General features: G+C 55.1%; 1 protein-coding gene across 4 annotated transcripts; it reads right to left on the reverse strand.

Annotated features, from left to right (window-relative positions):
* ZNF746 (zinc finger protein 746) lies at window positions 1–17,588 on the reverse strand. Of its 4 annotated transcripts, none has more exons than XM_090287646.1 (8): window positions 17,364–17,588; window positions 14,160–14,459; window positions 13,952–14,033; window positions 12,885–12,998; window positions 12,467–12,583; window positions 3,235–3,426; window positions 2,405–2,530; window positions 1–1,302 (listed from the first exon to the last, which is right to left on the reverse strand). In XM_090287646.1, the coding sequence occupies exons 1-8, from the start codon at window positions 17,382–17,384 to the stop codon at window positions 248–250; spliced, it is 2,007 nt and encodes a 668-aa protein (XP_090143772.1). In that variant the 5' UTR covers window positions 17,385–17,588; the 3' UTR covers window positions 1–247. The 4 variants fall into 4 exon arrangements, with proteins under 4 accessions (XP_090143772.1, XP_090143773.1, XP_090143774.1 ...); XM_090287647.1 differs by having other exon boundaries at window positions 1–1,299; window positions 17,364–17,587; XM_090287648.1 differs by lacking the exon at window positions 12,467–12,583 and having other exon boundaries at window positions 17,364–17,587.
* Window positions 17,589–18,131: the final 543 nt, after the last annotated feature.

Below are 18,131 nucleotides of genomic sequence, written 5' to 3' on the forward strand. Positions count from 1 at the left end.
TTTCATAATTAAATTACTTAAAATTCTATGGTGCTCAGTTTCACAATCAGAGAACTCTACTTTGTTCAGAGGCGGAAGCCGCATTGCCGGCCAGCTTCTCTTCCTCCAGGGATCGAGCGCAGCCACTTGGGAGACCCGACCCCACTCCCGCCTCTGCGCTGCCACCACCCCACGCCTGCAAATGGGACTTTTTACACTCGCGGCTGGCGCGGGTCAGAGGGCTGCGGCAGCCTGGCCATCGGGCGCCTCACAGGTCCCCGCCATCGGGGGGTCCCAGGACACTCAGGCCACAAGTCCAGTCAGTCACGAGGTCTGTGGAGGCCAAGGGTCCTTTGGAGGCAGGGCTCTTGAAGGGGTCCGGGGGGCCGGCAGGGAGCGGGGGCAGCGGCTGGCCCCGGGCCGGGCCCTTGGCCCCCGCCGCGTGGTTGCGCTGGTGCTTGCGGAGATGGTCTTTGCGGATGAAGCTCTTGCCGCAGACGGTGCAGGTGAAGGGCCGCACGCCCGTGTGCGTTCGGTAGTGGTCGATGAGCTTGGAGCGCTCGGTGAAGCGCTTCTCGCACTCGGTGCAGGGGAACGGGCGCTCGCCCGTGTGCAGCATGCGGTGCCGGATGAGGTGCGCCGGCCGCGTGAAGCAGCGCCCGCACTCCCCGCACCGCAGGGCGCTGCCGTCCCTCGCGGCCCCCGCCGGCCCCGCCGCCCCGTCGGGCAGCCCGCAGCTGCGCTGGTGCGCGCTCAGGCTCACCTGCAGCTGGAAGCTCTTCCCGCATGTGGCGCAGGTGAAGGGCCGGCCCCCCGGGGGCGCGGCCGGGTGCTTCTTCAGGCCTGGCTTGTGACCGAAGCCTTTGGTCCGGCCAGGGTATTTACAGGGGTCGCTGAAGGGCCTGGGGACCTGGCCGGGGTCCAGCACAGCCTCTCCGCCCTCAGGGGAGGGGTAGGGCAGCCCCTCAGGCCCCGTCCTCGGGTTCAGCCCCACAGGAGGCTTACACCTGAAATTCCAGCCCCAGCGGACCCCCCCAAGGAGCCAGTCCCCCGGAGGGGTCTCGTCCTGGGCCACGGCGGGGCTGGGCTCCCCCAGGTCCCGCTCCGGCCGCGCAGGCTCTCGGAGACCCAGCACGGGGTCCTGGCCGGGGAAGGAGCTGCCCTGGCTCTCCCAGGCACCTTCCTGGACGGGACTAGGGAAAAACCTCGTGGCTTGGCCTGGTCCGAACAGGGGCCCGTGGGCCTCCAGGTCAGTAGGGTGTACCGGCGTGGCCACCACCTCCTCTTCCTGGACTTCGGTTTTGATCACAATTTTTACATCTGCTGAGAAAGACAGAAAGAGCAGATATCACTCTGTCCCCTCGCCCGCTTAGAGCGAGGGTCTGGGCTGTTCCCCCGGGGCGTCAGCAGCCCGTGGTACCCCTGCCAGCAGCACACGGAGCCCCGGTCTCCAGGCGGCAGGATCCGGCCCGCAGAGCGCCCCCGGGGGCGTGCGGGGCTTCCAACCCTGTGTGAGGACAGCCCTGTTCTAGAGTCTTCTCTGCCAGGAAAGCAACCCTCGCATCTGCTCAGCGGGTTCCGTTTCTACTCTGGCTGCTAAGGCTGATCAAGAATGACCTTGAGGAAGACACTCTGACCACCAGTGACCATGTACCCGAGGGGCAAAGGCACCGGGTTGGGCCCAGGAGGGTCTGAGGTGGCACCATGCGGCTTCCCAAAGACCAGCTGTGGACTGCAGGATAATTTCTTAATGGGCAGCCCATCTGTGAGCACCCCAGTTGGGGGGCATGTGAGGGTCCCCCAGATAACATGTGTGAAGTCACCATGCAGGCCATTGGGTATGCAGCAAGCATCCCATCAATACGGCCAGCCAGCTAGTAATAAAAATACTAGTGAAACAGTGAAAATGTGACTGGATGTAAATGTACTTGAATTTCACTTCCTGAAGTTTTGTATTAGGGACCTAGGCTTTTGGCACATTTCTGGAGTGCTAAAATACAACCAAAATTAGTAAAAGTAACAGATAACAGGTCTTCAACACAGAAGACGGAAATTTGAAGGTCTCCCCCCTGCTGACTCCGGCCTGCGGACACCTGCCCTCGGCACTGCTGACGTCTGAGAACCACCGTGGGCTGCTCGGGCTGCTGGCCGGTCAGAGCGCGGCCGGGCCAGGCTCTGAGTCTGGGCAGGAGGTGCCTCCCCTCAGGCGTCAGCTTATGAGGACTGGCTGGGGAGCACGAGAAAAGCACCGCTGGGAACGTGGACCTGCTCAGGGGAGGCTGTCCAAGCCCCAGAATCTGGCCAGAGGTCAGGGACAGACGGTAGCGCCCTAACCCCACAGGCACCTAAGGACCCGCCGGCTGCAAGGTCGGGCCGTTCACGAATCGGGATGAGGCCTGGCCTGCCCTCTCTCCGCCACCCGTACCTTCCGTGGAGGCCGCCGTGCTGAGCTTCAGGGTCCCGTCGGAGCATGCGGAGGAGGGGTGGTGGGGAGGGAGATCCGCCTGCCAGGAAGTGGGTGGGATCGTGCTTGGGAAGCTGGAGTGGACGCCTGCAGTGGAGAGGCCAGAGCCTGTGGGTTAGAGAGCAGAAGCGGCAGACAACCCCCAGGGACAGGGAGTGGGCCGACCCCGAGACCCTGGCCCGGGCTCTCTGCTCGAGCATTATGACCCCACCACTCCTGGACCGAGGCTCCTTTGCTCCCCTCCCAGGGGGGCCCCGGGAGGCTCACGCCTCACCAGGTTATTTCATACAGCTCCTCCTCAGGATGGGGCAGCCAGTGGCCTACATGCCCGATGCTGGGGACAGGGACAGAAGTGAGGCTGACAAAGGGAGGCGGCGGGACACAGGACAAGGGCACCCTGAGCCCAGAGGGGCCCCCAGCGGGCCTTCGGGGCGTGCCCTGCTCAAGGTGGGGGAACTTCTAAGATAGTCAGGCTGTAACATCTTTTAAAAATTTATTTATTTATTTTTGGAGCGTGGGAGAGAGAGGGAGAGATACACTCAGCCCCCAAACCAGGGACTGGGCCCGCACCCTAATCATGTGCTCTGACCAGGAATAGAACCCGCAATTTGTCAGTTCGCAGGCTGACACTCAATCCACTGGGCCACACCAGCCAGGGCTAAGCCGGTCAGGCCAGATTCTTAAGCGTCCATAGCTCCCACCACGCGGGCTTCCAGGAGCGCCATCAGCCACAGCTGGCCCCGGTCCCTGCCTCTCATTTCTGGTAGCTGCTGCCCGTGGTAGCCACTCACCAGAAGCAGCATCTGTAGAGACGTCTCCTGCTCCGGAATCCAGCTGGCCGAGGCCCCACGGCTCCTCCCCAATATCCGGCTGGCCGGCCGCCCAAGCCTCTACGCCCAGAGCATGCTGCTCCTGGAGCTGGAGCTCACCCTCCTGCTTGATCTGCATTAAGAGGTCGGGGGCAGGAACGGGGGGTCCCGAGCCTAAGAGAGGGAGAGCGTGTGAGCACATGGCAGCAGGGCCCTCGGCCCCGGGCTGGAGCACAGCCAGCCAAGGAAGTGGCCCTCACAGAGGTGCCCCTGCAGAGAGCCTGGCAGGAAGGCACAGCAAGGGACTCCCCGGCAGAGTGTGGCACTGAGCACATGGCTCTGAGCGCCCGGGGCACAGCAATGCGTTCTCAGGGCCAGCCCACTGGTGCACGGGGGCCACTGAGCTGTCCCAGGGGCGTCCTGCTCTCACTTAAAACACACACACATCTTGTGAGCCCAAAAGAAAGACCCTAGAGATGAGGATCAAAGAGAAAACATCAACTCAAACCAAGTGTTCGAGTGGGGAGCCAAGTGACCCAAGAACTTGCAGGGACAGGATGCGGGCCTGAGGGGCCGAGGCTCTGATGTCCAAGGGAGGCGGGAGCGGAGCGGAGCGCCCTGTGGGAAGCAAGGAACCTCTGAAAAAGAACTAAACATACTTGACATTCTAGAAATGACCAAAAGAAATGAAAAACTCAGTGGATGGCTTAACAACAGACTGAACGTAGCTAGAGAGAAAACTGGTGACTTGGACGATGAACCTGGGAAAATAATCCACAGCACAGCACCGAGAGATTAAAAAAAGAAAAAAAAGAAAAATGAAAGGCAAATAAGAGACATGGAAGACAGACCAAGAAGTTCCCACAGAGACCGGCAGACGTCCGAGGAGGAGAACCGAGAACTGAGTAAAGAGGGCCACGTAAAGAAATAATGGCTGAGAACGGGCCCAAACTGAAGGCGTTGAGACCACAGTGTGAAGGCACACACCCATTCCTAAGCAGGAAATAAAAATTAGAAACCTCGACAATGTTCTATAAAATGGAATGACAGTAAAGACAAGATCTTAAAAGGTACCAAAGAGAAAAGAATAATATTTGGACTGAAAGCAGATTTCCACCAGCAAACAGCGTATCAGAAGATAATGAAACATCTTCAAAACCTGAGGAAGAAAAGTATCTGTCAGTATGATTTTGCTTGCACAAACTTGAGGACAGTTATGTAAAAAATATAAGATAATCTTAAGATCATCTCCTTTGTAAGTAGATATGCCAAGATCTTACAAATCAAACCCAGTAATACATTTTCAAAAAAGAATACACATGAACAAATGAGTTTATCCTGAGAACTCAAGGACAAGTTAACCCTAGAAAAGATAGCAATATAATGCACAAAGTTAGCAGATTAATGGAGAAAACAATAAAATCATCTCAGCAGATGGAGAAGTGAGATTCGATTCTTCCATTTCTGGTAGATGGCGGATATGCAGAGACATGCCTCCTGGTATGGAGTGGCTGAAGATGCTGGGGAAAGTACAAAGAACACAATAAAAATTGAAACATGGATGACCTTGACATAAAGTAAGGAAATCAGACAGAGGTCAGAACCTCTGAGAAAGCCTACATCATCCGCAGGACAGGGCAGGGCACCTCTCAATCCTGTACTGTCCGGCTGTGGCGGACGGCGCGCGTCTGGGACAGAGGACCGTGAAGAGTCTGGGGCTTGAGCAGGAGAGGCTAGAGACCCTCTATCACACGTATAACATGGGACCCCAAGGGGCAACCTTCCCAGTGGACTATACTTTAAACAAAAGCGAAAAGCTTCCCAGCAGAAGGAGCCTGCCCACTCTGGCCGTGGTTATGTGCTGTTTCCCAGAGACATGCCTAAAACAGAAGGATGAGAAAGCAATGTAAAACAATAAAAGATATACTAAGCCAGAGGAAGCAGTTAAAAAATAAAAATAAAAAAGATGTAGTTATACCACAGCAGATGAAATGGCTTTAAAGATGAAAAACACTCATAGAAAGGTGGGGGGCAAAGGCTACTGCGCAATGGTAAATTGACCAGGAAGATAAAATAATTCGCAGAACTGATAGAACTCCAGGAGAAATAAACAAGCCCACTTTCTCCGTGGAGCTTTTCAACACACCTTCTTCTGTAATCGATAAATCTTGCTGACTAAAAGTTACAGGAAATTTCAACAACACTATCAGCAAACCCAACCGAATGGACGTAAGTAGAGTCTAAAAGAAGGGAAATACACGCTTTGCAAGCCATGCAGAACATTAAAGAAAATAAAAAAGATGGGACACTTATTTCCTAACTATAACACTATTAAGTTAAAAATCAGAAACAGATATCCCCAAACTCCCCATATGTACTAAAATTTAATATATACGTATATATTTGCTTTCTAAATAATCCAAGGCTCTATGGACAAATTACAATGAAGATGAGAAGATATCTGAAACCCAATGCTAATGATAATATTGTTTATTGAAATACATAGGCTGTGCCCTGGCCACTGTGGCTCAGCGGGTGGAGCACCAGACTGCGAACTAGCAGGTCGCAGGTTTGATCCCCAGTCAGCGCACACGCCTGGGTTGTGGGCCCGGCCCCAGGTTGGGGGCCTGAGGGAGGCAGCCAATCGACTGATGTTTCTCTTTCACGGTTCCCTCCCTCTCTTTTTCCTTCCCTCCCCCATCTCTAAAAATAAATAAAAATCTTAAAAAAAAAATATGTGGGCTGCATCTGCAATGGTACTTAAGAGAAAATTTTATAGCCTCGTGTGTTTATATTAAAAAAGAGAATATAGATAAAAAATTAGTGGGTCAAGCAGATAATTCAAGGTGTTAGAGGAGAAAAACATCAACAACAGAACCCTTTAAGAAGTAGAAGGAAATAATATGAAGGTGTAAATTAATAAAAGAAAACAAAGACTATAAGAGCTAAAAGCTGGTTTTCAAGAGAATATTAAACCAGCGCATCTCTAGCAAGACTATTAAGAGAAAAAGAGAAAGTACCAATAACTAATATGAAGAATCAATAGGGACATAATTATAGATGCAGCAGAGATTAAAAAGATAAAGAGAATATTATAAACGTTATTCCAAGTAGTATGGAAACTGAGGACAGGGAAAGATTCCTTAGAAAAACTATCATTTGCCAAAACTGACTAAAGATGGAGTGGAAAACTGAAGTAGTCCTATAACTATTAAAGAACATAAATCTGTAGACAGAAATCAGCCCCACAAAGGAAGTTTTGGGCCCAGATGGTCTCACTGGTGTTTTCTATTAAACATTCAAGGAATGGATAACTTCACTACTGCACCAATTCTCAGTCACAAACAGTCTGGGAAAGGAAAGTTATAGCCCCGTCTCAGGAATGAAGATTCAAAAACCCTGAACAAAATAATCAGCACTAAAGGCAGCAATGCATTTAAAGGGTCATGGCAAAGTTAGGTTTTATTCCACAATCGCAGGGCTGGTTCAACATTAGAATAGAACATGAATTACCATACTGGCAGGTTAAAGGAGGAAAATCATGTAATCTCAATAGATACCCCAAGCATCCTAAAAATAACAGCTATTCCTGTTAGAAATAGCTCATCAACGAGAAATATCAGAAACTTCTCTAACCCGGTAACGGGCACCAATGAACCTGTAACGTATATATTATGCTCGATGTGACGAGGTGAAAAGCATTCTCCTTAAAATCACAAACCGATGGGATACTTGTTATTATCACTTCTGTTTAAGAATTTTCTGGGAGTTCTCAGGCAGCACAAGAAAACAAGGGTAAACCATAAAGATTTGAAAAGAATCAAAAAATCCTTAGGACTCATAGATGATATGATTACCTTTTCAGAAAATCCGAGACTCATCAGACAATGATTAGAAAAGTTACGGGCATTAATGAGAATTTCAGCAAGTTTCCTAGACAGAAAGATCAATAAGTGAAAGAAAATTGCATTTTTGTACACTACTATCCATTTTTCTTCGTCATAAATCTTTTTTTTCACTGAATGTATCGGGGAGACAGCGGTAAATAAAGTCGGACAGGTTTAGGTGCACAATTCTACAATGCGTCACCGGTACGCTGTACTGTGTGTTCACTGTCCCGAGTCACGTCTCCTCCGGGACCATTTACCCCCCCCCCCCCCGTACCCTCTTCTTCTGCCCGCCGTGGATCATAACAGAGACCTAAAATAAAAGAGGAGGGCGGGTGAGGGTAAGCTGTTTTTGTCACTGATAACTGAGGGTGCAGCTTTCACCTGTGGGCAAGGGGGGCGTCCTCACACTGACCCCAGGATCAGGTCACCCACTGGACAGCGCTCGGGGAGGCTGTCCCCGGCAGAGCAGCAGAGATGGCCTGTCCCCCGGGGTGGCCGGCTGCCTGAGGGAAGAAGGATGTACAGGACTGGGCCTGTCCGACCCTTGCTCCCAAGCTCCCCGGCGAGGCATGTCTGGTGGGACCGCTGGCAGAGAGTGGGATGTCACATGACGGAGCCCGGCTGCATGCGCCATGCACTGGAGGAAGGGGTGTTCCTGCCTCGAGCCTCGAGCCCACATCGGCAACAAGCGGGAAACACAAGTGACAACAGTAACTAAAAATACACCGGGAACCGAGCGCTACGTCAGACGACGAGATGTACACGCCCTCTTTGGAGAAAACGGTAAAACCTCGTCAAGGGGTTCCAGGAGGGTTAGAGCGGGGCCTTATAATTAGAGATAACATGCCTCCCTAGAGTAAAGGGCCCGGTTCTACCCAAAGTGATTCCTAGAACGAACGTAATCCCAGCCACAGCTGCACCTGGGTTTTCACGGAACTTGATAAGGTCATTTCCAAGTTTCCCTGACAGAGCGCAGGGAAAGGCCCGAAGTGCACTTCGTGAGGAAGAACGGGGGTCCCCGCTCCCCACTGCCACAGCAGTTCATTCCAGATGGGCTCAGAACTTGAACATGAGAGGCAGAACTTCCGGTAGGAAATATGAAGATGGTGTATCACAACCCTCAGGTAAGGGAAAATTTCTTAGTTGTTACGACACAAGGAGGAGAAGCCACAAAGGTAAAAACTAGTAAATCCGAGTGTATAGAAATGAAAAGCATCTGTTCTTGCAAATACACCATAAATGAAGAAATCAGCGATAAAAGATTAATATTAAGAATATGTAAAGAACTCTTACAAATTAGTAAGGAAAGAGAAGACAACCAAAAAGAAAAACGGACGGAAGACGGACGAGTGTTTCCCAGAAGAGGAAGAAGCGGCCCATCAACAGGACACTATGTTCAAGCGTATTGATCAGGAAGAAACGCATGCTTTACACTACACATTCAGACCAGGCTCCCTCCCACCCGACGGGCAGAGTTGAAAGGCGAGGCCTTTCCAGGGCCGGGGAGGAGGAGGAGCCGCTGGGACGGCCACGAGGACGCGTGGGTATGATGTGGACAAGGCCGACGTGCCGGTTTCCCACGGCCCGGCACTTCCACTCCCGGGTCTACACGTGGAGAAACTTTTACATGGGCCTAATAATGTTCACAACAGCCTTGACCTTGAAAGCAAAAAGCGAGAAACACCACAAACGCCCAACAGCAGCAGAAGGAATGAATGCACCGTGTTCCACCCTGAAACGGAAAACGACGACGTGGCGGAAGGCGCGACACTGCGCTGCGACATGACGCCGCTCAGAGACCTAACGCCGAGGGAAAACAAAGGAAAGGAGAATACACGTGGTGCGAGGTTACCCACATACAGTTCAAAACCGGGCAGAACTAAACATGATTTGGAAGTCAATATGGAGGAAATGAACGTGTAAAGTAAAGCAGGAGACCAATCATGTCTGTTCTGAATTTTTTGTGTGTCTCTAAGAGGGAGGGAGGCGCATGAGGCCCGGGAGGGACAGGAGTCTTGGAAGGGCCTGGCTGTGATCTGTTTCTTATGCTGGGGTGTTGTGAATATGTTGTTTTTATTGTCTTTCTCTGAACTTTACCTGAACCTTGTTCTGTATATAATTTTGTTATATAAAATGCACAGTAAATAGATTTTAAAAAATCAGTTGACCCAATATAAGACGTGTTCACAAAAAACGTGAAGCTCTAGGCGCATCCCGACAAGGATGGCAGCTGTCACCTCCTATTCAACAAGGTCTCGGCTGGACACAAGAAAAAGAAAGCGGCAGACATTTAAAAAGTGTCATCTGTGCAGGGCACCATTGTCCACCTAAAAAAATCTAAGAGAATCTAAACAGACAAGTCATTAGACCTAAAAAAAGAAAAAGAGCTGAGCAGAACTCTCAGCCGTTCGCCCGTAAGAACAATTTAAAACATGCGATTGATGTAAAAATCCCATTCGGAATACAAATAACAACTCTTGGGAGAGAACTACAAAATCTTGTTGGCACCCCCACACACGAGCCTTCAGGAGAGAAGGCTGCCCATGGAGGGAGGCTCGGTGTTGGAATGAGGGTAGCTCCCCAGACACGCGATTATGAAGGGTAATTCCTGTTAAAATTCCAACAGGATGTTCTGCGAACTTGACATGAAGATTCTGAAGTGCGTCTAGAACAAAGGTCCCAGAACAGCCATAGAAAGCTTTGAACAGCGAGTGGGGAAGTCTTGGCCTACTAGAGTCAAGGCCTCCTTGGAAGCCCAAACAGCCCACGTGGTGCAGAGCTGGGCAGAGACCAGGACACGGGTGGCCCGGAGGCGGCGTGCGCCCCCAGTGGAAACCTGGTTCAGGGCGGAACTGGCATGGCACCGCATCGCAGAAAAGACAGAATAGTCAACAACCTCGTTGGAAAATCAGATGTCCTTGTGAAGGAAAACAACAGAATTCTCCCTGGCAAGCTACACAAAAATCAACTCTAGATGGATTAAAGACCTACACGTGAAAAGCAAAACTTTTAAAGTTTTACAAGAAAATACCAGAGGATGTCCTGAGCAGGGAGGGACAGGGAAGGCCATCTTAAGACTGAAAAGCACAGATCGTAAAGGAAAAGACTGATATGCAGCCTGGACCCAAAACTAAAGCTTCTCTGCGAGAACTTGAGTGAAAAGCCTGCTGCAGGCGGAGAGAGGGTATCTCAGTGCAGAGGCAGGGTTCCTGTCTAGATCCCACCCAGAGAAGTCCTGAATCAGCGAGAGAAGGAAAACACCTGCAGAAAAACAGGGAATGACGTTCCACTGGAGGAGAGACCAAATAAACCAATGAAAGGAGGCTGAACTTCAAATGTAAACGAAGACAAGGTATGATTCTGCCTGCATCAGACTGGCAAAAATCTAATTCTGAAAAGATTTAAAGAAACGGGGACTTCCCAAGGGCAGCAGCACCAGCTCAGAGACCCACAGGGGAGCGCCAAGGCCTGGCAGCGGGTCAGGCCAGCGCGTTCTTCGGCACAAGGGCCCACCCCTGGGCCTGCCTGTTCCCTGCGGAGACCTCAGCGCAAGGACACAGAGGCAAGTTCGGGACTGTTCACGGCAGCACCACGTCAGAGAGAAAAACCAGAGAGTGCTCAGTGCGGGGATGGATGAGACCCTGTCAAATAGCTGCTTTGGGATATGAAACATCTGTGAAAGTGAAGGAACGTCGTCTATGTGCGTGGAGAGACAAACCTGAAATACAGAACACTGAGGGATACATAGACATGAATGTAATTTTTCAAAACACAGGAAACCACATTCTAGATTACTTATGGCCACACACGCACAGGACAGACGTTTTAAAATGTAGGTAGAGGTGGAAAAAACACCAACTTGAGGGCAGTGGTGGCCCAAGGGACAAATGAGACTGAGCTCTAAAAAGGAATTTAAATGGTATCGGACATGGTTTTCACACACACACATATTTTAAAGTATGAAACGCAGCATACAGTTAACAAATATTTCCCGAATCCCGACTCTGTGCCAGGCAATAGATGCTCAGAATGATCACGGGAACAAAACAGATCAAAGTTCGTGTCTTCTTGAAATTAACATTCTAAATATGAAATATATACAGTAATCTACAACTATGGAATATAACAACAGGTGTGGATATCGGTCCTGAAACCAAGCAGGAAAGGAAAACTAGAACTCCTGGGTGGGGAACTGCATTTTTAAGTAGGGTGATTAGGGAGAGTCACGTTTAAACACAGAGGGGACAGGACACAGCAAAGGGAAGTGGTGAGGTGGGGGGACACCAGGAGGCCGGGCAAAGTGCACCTAGGAAGCCAGTGACCAATAGAGGCAAAGGTCACCCACAGGCTGGGGAGGACAACAGACTGTTAGCTCCGTGGAGGCCCCTGGTGGCCTTGACAGGGGTTGGTGGGAGGGGCTGAACAGGGGAAAGAGATGATGGAGGTGACGGGACAGGGACCGTGGCCGGGAAGGGGGCCAAGGAGTGGGGCAGGGCTCTGGGGGAAGGAGCACAGGTAGGTGCTGGCGGGGTCGGGGGTGGCAGGTGAGGGATGCTGGGCGCGGTCCCTGAGGGGGTGGCCCGGCCGGGAATGAGTGCCCAGGGGAGGAGGGTCTCCGACCGATAGTCAACAGCAGGTCACAAAAGCGAGCAGAGGACTGGGCGCGGATGCAGGCAGACAGGCGGGTCAGGCGGTGGTGACAGTGACAGGGTTCTGTTTCGTTTTTCAATGAAATATGCCTTTTCAATGTAGAGATTATTCTAAACAGACGGCGGTGACCTGGCCCGTGCACCGCTGCTGGCCGGCTTCCGGCTGTTGAGCGGGGCCTGAGCGGGCACTGCCGAGCGCCCCACGAAGCCTGGGGGCAGCGGTGAGCACGGAGGGCTTTCTCCGGCCGCACTCGGCTGCTGGGGAGCTGGTGCGGGAGGGCAGGCAGGCTTAACCAGGATCATGGTTGGCCAGGCGACTGCGACAGACAAAAATGGGGCGAGGGACTGGAAGTCTCCCATCCGGACTGGGGAACTGTAAGCCCTGCGTCAGGACCCTCTTTCTGTCACTCTGTCCCCTGGGTTTCAGACTGTCCTCGGCACCTAACCCGGGGAGTGCTCTGACCGCTGACAGCGTGGCCGGTTCTGTACACCGTCTGCCCTTGGAGAAGTAAAAATCTAATCCTATTGAAACAGCAGACACATTTCATTCACCACCATTGACAGTCAGACTCTTCAGTAACACAGGTGTTCAGGTGAAAGGGGAACCCAGGCATGGGGGACAGACAGACAAGAAGGAGGTGGGTCTCCCCAGTCAAGGGACAGACTGTCATTTACCCCACAGCCTGTCCAGGGCTTCACTTCGGTCATGTGGCTTGTCCCACGCATCCGTCTGTCCTTTCCTTAACTTTGGAAGGTGCTGACTGGCTCCAGGGAAGTCTGAGACAGTGATACCTGGTGTCCAGATTCACCTTAAATCAGTCTGTGGTTCTAGTCACAGCGCAATGTGTGGCTAACATGTGGCTAATGGGTTAATCTCAGCGAGATGCGGTTCTCGGGTGGAGCTACATGTGAATGAAATGCTGTCTTTAACAGACTCCTATCTTCCCGACCAGGCTCCTTCCTTCACTGCTCCTAATTCAGGACCACTGCTCTGTCTCTCCCGCAAGGACTGGTCATGGCTCAACCACCGTAAAAAACTCAGGAGGCCACACCCTCTCTGGCCTTGACTTCTGTTCCCCGCCCAGCCCCTCACCTGGACTCGGGTCCACGGGTGCATCCGGAACCTTGGGGGCCGTGCGGCGCCAGCCACATGGCTCCTTCCCCTGCTCGCTCTGGGTCAGGACCTCGGGCTTGGAGATGGCATAGTCTGAGGAGAAACACAAGGGTTAGCTCTTGCCACGTGCTTTCATCCGAGGCTGGGCACAGGCAGCCCCAGAAACTAAGAATGGCCAAGAAACTTAAATTCTGGATAGGCACAGAGCAGTGTTCTCAGCCACAGGCAGTTCTGTCCCCAGGGAGACATTTCTGGTTGTCACGACTGAGGGCTGGAGGCCAGGAGCACCTGGCGGGTGGAGGTCAGGATGCTGCTGCCCCACAACACAGACTCATCTGGCCCCAAATGTCACAGTGCCGAGGTGGGGAAGCTCTGGTATAGTCTCCCCACCGAGAAGCGGTGGTTCCTGCCCACTGACAAATAGTGTCCCATCGGCACCTGCTCCATCCTCACTAAGGACGCCTTCCTGCCTCCAGATCTGGGGTCACATAGAAACACCCCAAGAGGAAATAAGCCCAGGAGGAAATATCCCAGGCCCTCTAGGGGTGTCCCATGCCGAGAGCGGCAGCAGCCCCAGGGTCCGGGGGAGCAATGTCTCCAGGATAAAGACAGCGCCGGCTGCAAGGAGCACAGCCTGTCCACGTTCTCCACGGACCCAGAGGAGTGACCCGGTCCAGGCCAGCTCTCAGGGAGAGAAGCCTAAAGAGAAAAAGTCTTTCTCAAATGTGAGTGGGTTCCATCCTGGGTCTGAGCGGCAGGCGCCTTCTCCACTCCAAGTCTCAGCAGGAGAGCGGAAACCACCAGGCCGCACCCCTGGTTAGGAGAGGCGCCACCCCACCTGGGTCTGGCATCCCATGAACTTGACCGGGTGGAAGGGAGCTTTCAACTCGGTCACGCAGCGCCCCTCTTTCAGAAGAGGAGCTAATTCCCTGTATGGCCCAGGTTTCTAGGGATTTATACCCGCTTGTGAGAAAACCCACTGGCATCAAAGAGGTCTGAGGACTGCCCAACCCACACTGAACAGAGACACGAGTGCCAGGCCTTACCCAGGGAGACCAGCGTCTCGTAGTTGCCCCGCATCACATGCTTGTACAGCTCCTTCTGCCACTCGTCCAGCTTGCCCCACTCCTGCTCCAAGAAATAGACACCACGTCAGTAAAGGCCACGGGCACCTGAGCTGCAGGTGTCACGCACGCTCACCCACACTTACAGGCACGGCCCCTCAGGCCATCCCGCCCCAGGTACCCCGATTACCTTGGGGGCCTCCCCCTTGCTGCCCGGGGGCAGCCGCAGGACCCAGAAGTTCCTGTTTCTCAGCAGGTTCTCCATGTTCTCCAGCCGCCGCTGCAGCAGCCCGTACTCCTGCAGCAGCGTCCCCAGCACGGCCCACTTGCCCTCCAGCTGGTTCCCGAACTCCAAGGTCGTCTTCTCGCAGTCGGCCAGCTTCTTCTCGGCCATCCCCGTCCGTCCCTCCAGGGAGAGCAGGCGGGCGGCCTGCGATTCGATCTTCCTCTCCATCGCTTGAATCGTAGCTGCCATTGTCCAGGGAGAGATCTTCCAGAGACAAAGAGAAGACCAGCACCAGTCATTCCCTGGGTGTGGGGGAGCTGGGCTGGGGGCGGGAGGGGAAGTGGGGACCCCTGTGCCACATGCTGGTCTCAGCCTCGCGATCACGCCTCCTCTGGGGGGCTTGAACACCACCTAAGCTGGCGGCTGCCGTCCCTCCAGGCCTCTGCAACACGCCGTACGGCCCTTGTCGCGGCATTCACCACCCCACAGCTACCTCCTGCACCCGCCTGTAGGCCTCCGAAGGCCGCCCTGCCCCTCCTCGCCGCCCGGCGCGTGGCCCGCAGCAGGCGCCCTGCGCAACTCTGCTAAACAAGCGGTGACCGAGCGCTGCGGGGCTCTTCAGTGGGAAAATGTAAACGGCAGATCGCCTAGAGCCCAGCCAGCACTTCCCGTCAGAATCACACAGGAACTGTCTACTGATGATGACCTAGCAAAAAAAAAAACAAAAACCAAAAACCAACAAACCAAATAACAAACCAGAAACATGTAGACAGCTGGTTCACTGAGGCGGCACAAACGAGGGCACTGCTCAACCGCTTTTTTTAAAAGCAGTTCGTGTCTCTTTTTAAATAAATATAAAAATCTAATGGTTAAGTTCTTAACCCACAGGACAATCTGATTTTGTCCCCTCTCCAGCCACCACCCCCCAAACTAAAAATCACTATTGCAAATCTCCACCAGACAAGAGTTAAAGAGTTTGGGGGTGGTTTTTTTTTTTTTTCCTACAATATGAGTGCCCTAGGCCCTTCCAGCTTCTGACTTTCTCTCATGGTTCCTACTTCTCCTCCCAAAGGAGAATTACGGTCTCAGATGTTCTTGTAGCTGCCCCGGGATCAGCAATACACCTCGCTGAGTGGAGGGGAAGGTAGGACACCTGCCATTAGGTTAGACTCTGGCCCGGGCAGCCACTATCACACAAACATGGACTTCCCCCAGCAGTGACTTCCCAGCCTCTGCTAAGTTCACATGGTGCCTTGAATGACAGGCAGTTGGGGACACTGAGGAAAGGAGCCGGGCCTTCTGACTCACCCACAACCACATCTGAAGGTCACACCTATGTGTCAGAGAGGGGGGCCCACTATTCACACCTTTCCCCTGCGTGGCTGAGGACTGAAGATTCATGACGACATTCTGGAAGGGATTCCTAAACAAATGGCTGGTGACTACGGGCACAATCAAGCAGTGACTATAGGAACCAGTGTAGATTCACTCTGAGAAAGCCACAAGAACACGGGGGGGACCCCTCACAAGATAGTAACAGGAGGAGAGTTTGAGCAGGGGGCTGAAAAAACCCGTCAAGGACGGAGCGGCAGAGAATCCAACTGTTTGCAGGGAGTCCGGGCCAGATGACCTCGACCCTGAAGGAGAGGCTTTGGCTGCGTCTCACAGGATGGAGGAGCTGTAACAACTACATGGGTATGGGACTCCTGCTCTCCCCAGGCTGCAGGGGACGGCGCTGGGCTGGCACCTCCTCCCCTTGGCCCGGCCAGTCCCCACCATAGGATCCCAGCCCCCCGGAGTTTGCTCCAGAAGCCTCCTTTCACATCATCACCCAGCTCCCCAGCCACCGGGCCTCCAAGGGCACCTGGCCGCTATGGTGACGATCTCTGCCTGACAGGCAAGGGCCTCCGAGTAAACTACATTCTGAACAATAAGGCACCCAGTTTTCTTGCCACCGTGACGGGGCCAGGGAGCCCCGTGTCCGGCTTTCACGCCACCTGGGGTGGGGGGTGGGGGCGCCTGTTTCTGCTCAAGCCCAGCTCCTTGCTAAATGGTGGCTGGACAATACGCGGCTGTCCCCGGACTCCTACCAGGGAAGCACGTAACTCTTGTGCTTGAGGAACTGATGGAAAGAGAACTCCAGATCCTGCGACAGCTCCTCGCCCCTGTGATGGAAGTCCAGCCGTTCACACTCCTTGCAGCCTCCCACCAAAGCCACGTTTTTCAGGCGCAAGGACACTTTGGCGTGCCTTGGCTCCGCTGGCACCACCGCATCTCCCTCTGTGCCCGGAGCCGCCGCCCCCCCTGAAATCCTAGCCCTCCCTGAGAGCCCAGCTCAAATCACAGAGGCCCAGGCCCGCAGGGGTGCGGGGCGCGGCCCGCAGAGCGCAGCCCCTGCCCTCCCCTTCCCCTGCCTCCCGAGCAGCTCTCCCCGTGCAGGAAGCAGTCGGCTCCGTCTGGGTTGCACTGTTACTGCTGGGTACCTGCCCGCGCCCCCAGTGCAGGGCGCTCCTGATAGTGCAGCCGCGTCTCTGAACACACGTCCTGGCTGGCCGTGCGGTCGCGGGCAAGTTAACTTCCCTAGGCCGCGGGTTCCCTTTCGTACGACAGAGAGCGGGTGCCCTGAGCCTGCCGTGAAGACAACATCGTGCCTGACCCGGCTGGAGAGGTGCCTGTCCCTACACACCGGGGCAGCTGTCTTCCGCCCGGCCCCCGGCGAGCGGGGCGCTCGGTTCTGGCTGTCTGCGGAATCCAAGGCGCTTCGCACACCACCCAGGTGGCACCAGGCCGCTGGGGGGAGCTGGGGGGCAGGGAACGCAGGGCAGAGCGGTGGGCAGAGAAAGGAGACGCGGGGAGGGTGGGGTGTCCGCCCAGATGAGGGGCCCCAGGGTGGGGCGCGGGCAGGAAGCCGCGGAGGGCTGCAGGAACTCGGCGCGGGGCGGCCTCTGGAGCGGGGACAGCCGGTTCCGCCCCGCTCGGCCTCGGCCCGGAATGGGGGGCCCGGTCGGCGGGTGACGTAGGCCCTGCCGGACCCCGCGCCCCGCTCGCCGCAGCCCCGGGCCCGGCGGCCCGGCCCGGCCCCCGGAGCCCCTCCTCTGGGCCTGCGGCGCCGTGTGCTGGGCCCGGGGCCCGAGTCCGCGCGTCCGTGCGCGCGCGGGCCGCCCTTACCGGCGCCGCGGCCTCGGCCATGGCCCTGCGCTGTCCGGCCCGGCCCGGAGGAAGTCGCCGCCGCCGCGCGGCCCCACGCAGGCCGGCTCCGGCCTCTCCGCAGGCGCCGCCCGCCCGCTCGGCCTGCCGCCCCGGTCCGCGGCGCGCGCTCCTCGCTGGCCGGCCCGCGCCGCTCGGTCCGCAGACGCACCGCCGCCGTCAGCGCCCGGCCGGTCCACACTGCATCCTGGGAGCCGGCGCAGGCCCGTGAGGCTTCCTGGAGGCAGCGCGGCCGCACAGCCCCACCTGCAGCCCGAGAGGCGAACGGCAGGCGCCCGCCAGCCCCGCCCCGCCGCGCCCCGCCCCGCCCTGCGGCCCGCCGACCCCCGGAGCTCCCAGCCTCCGAACCTCCAGGAAACGGCCGGGCGCGCGTTGAGTCCCCACCCAGGTCCCGCGCCGGACCTGTCGCTGGTCGCGTCTCGCGAGCGCCTCGGCCTTTGAACCCCGCGCCCCGAGAGACTCGGTGACCGAGACCAGTCGCCGCGCTCTGATGACCGGCGGGGCGGCCGCCGGTGACCGCAGCAGCTCCCCTTGCGACCCCCCGGGGACCCGCCCACGTCGCACCTGCCGCTTTAGGTTCTGCCAAGCGATTTGGGTTTCTTACCGTGTCGTCGCTTATTTGGCAGCTGCGACTCACAGATACCTTTGGTTTGAAATGGACAAAATTCTCCCAACAATAGAAACGTAGTTCGGTAAACCCCGGTAGGCAGCCACTCAGAACTCTATACT

The sequence above is a fragment of the Furipterus horrens genome, unplaced genomic scaffold, assembly GCF_987537825.1.
Source record: "Furipterus horrens unplaced genomic scaffold, mFurHor1.1.pri manual_scaffold_9, whole genome shotgun sequence".
NCBI classification, from domain to species: Eukaryota; Metazoa; Chordata; class Mammalia; order Chiroptera; family Furipteridae; genus Furipterus; species Furipterus horrens.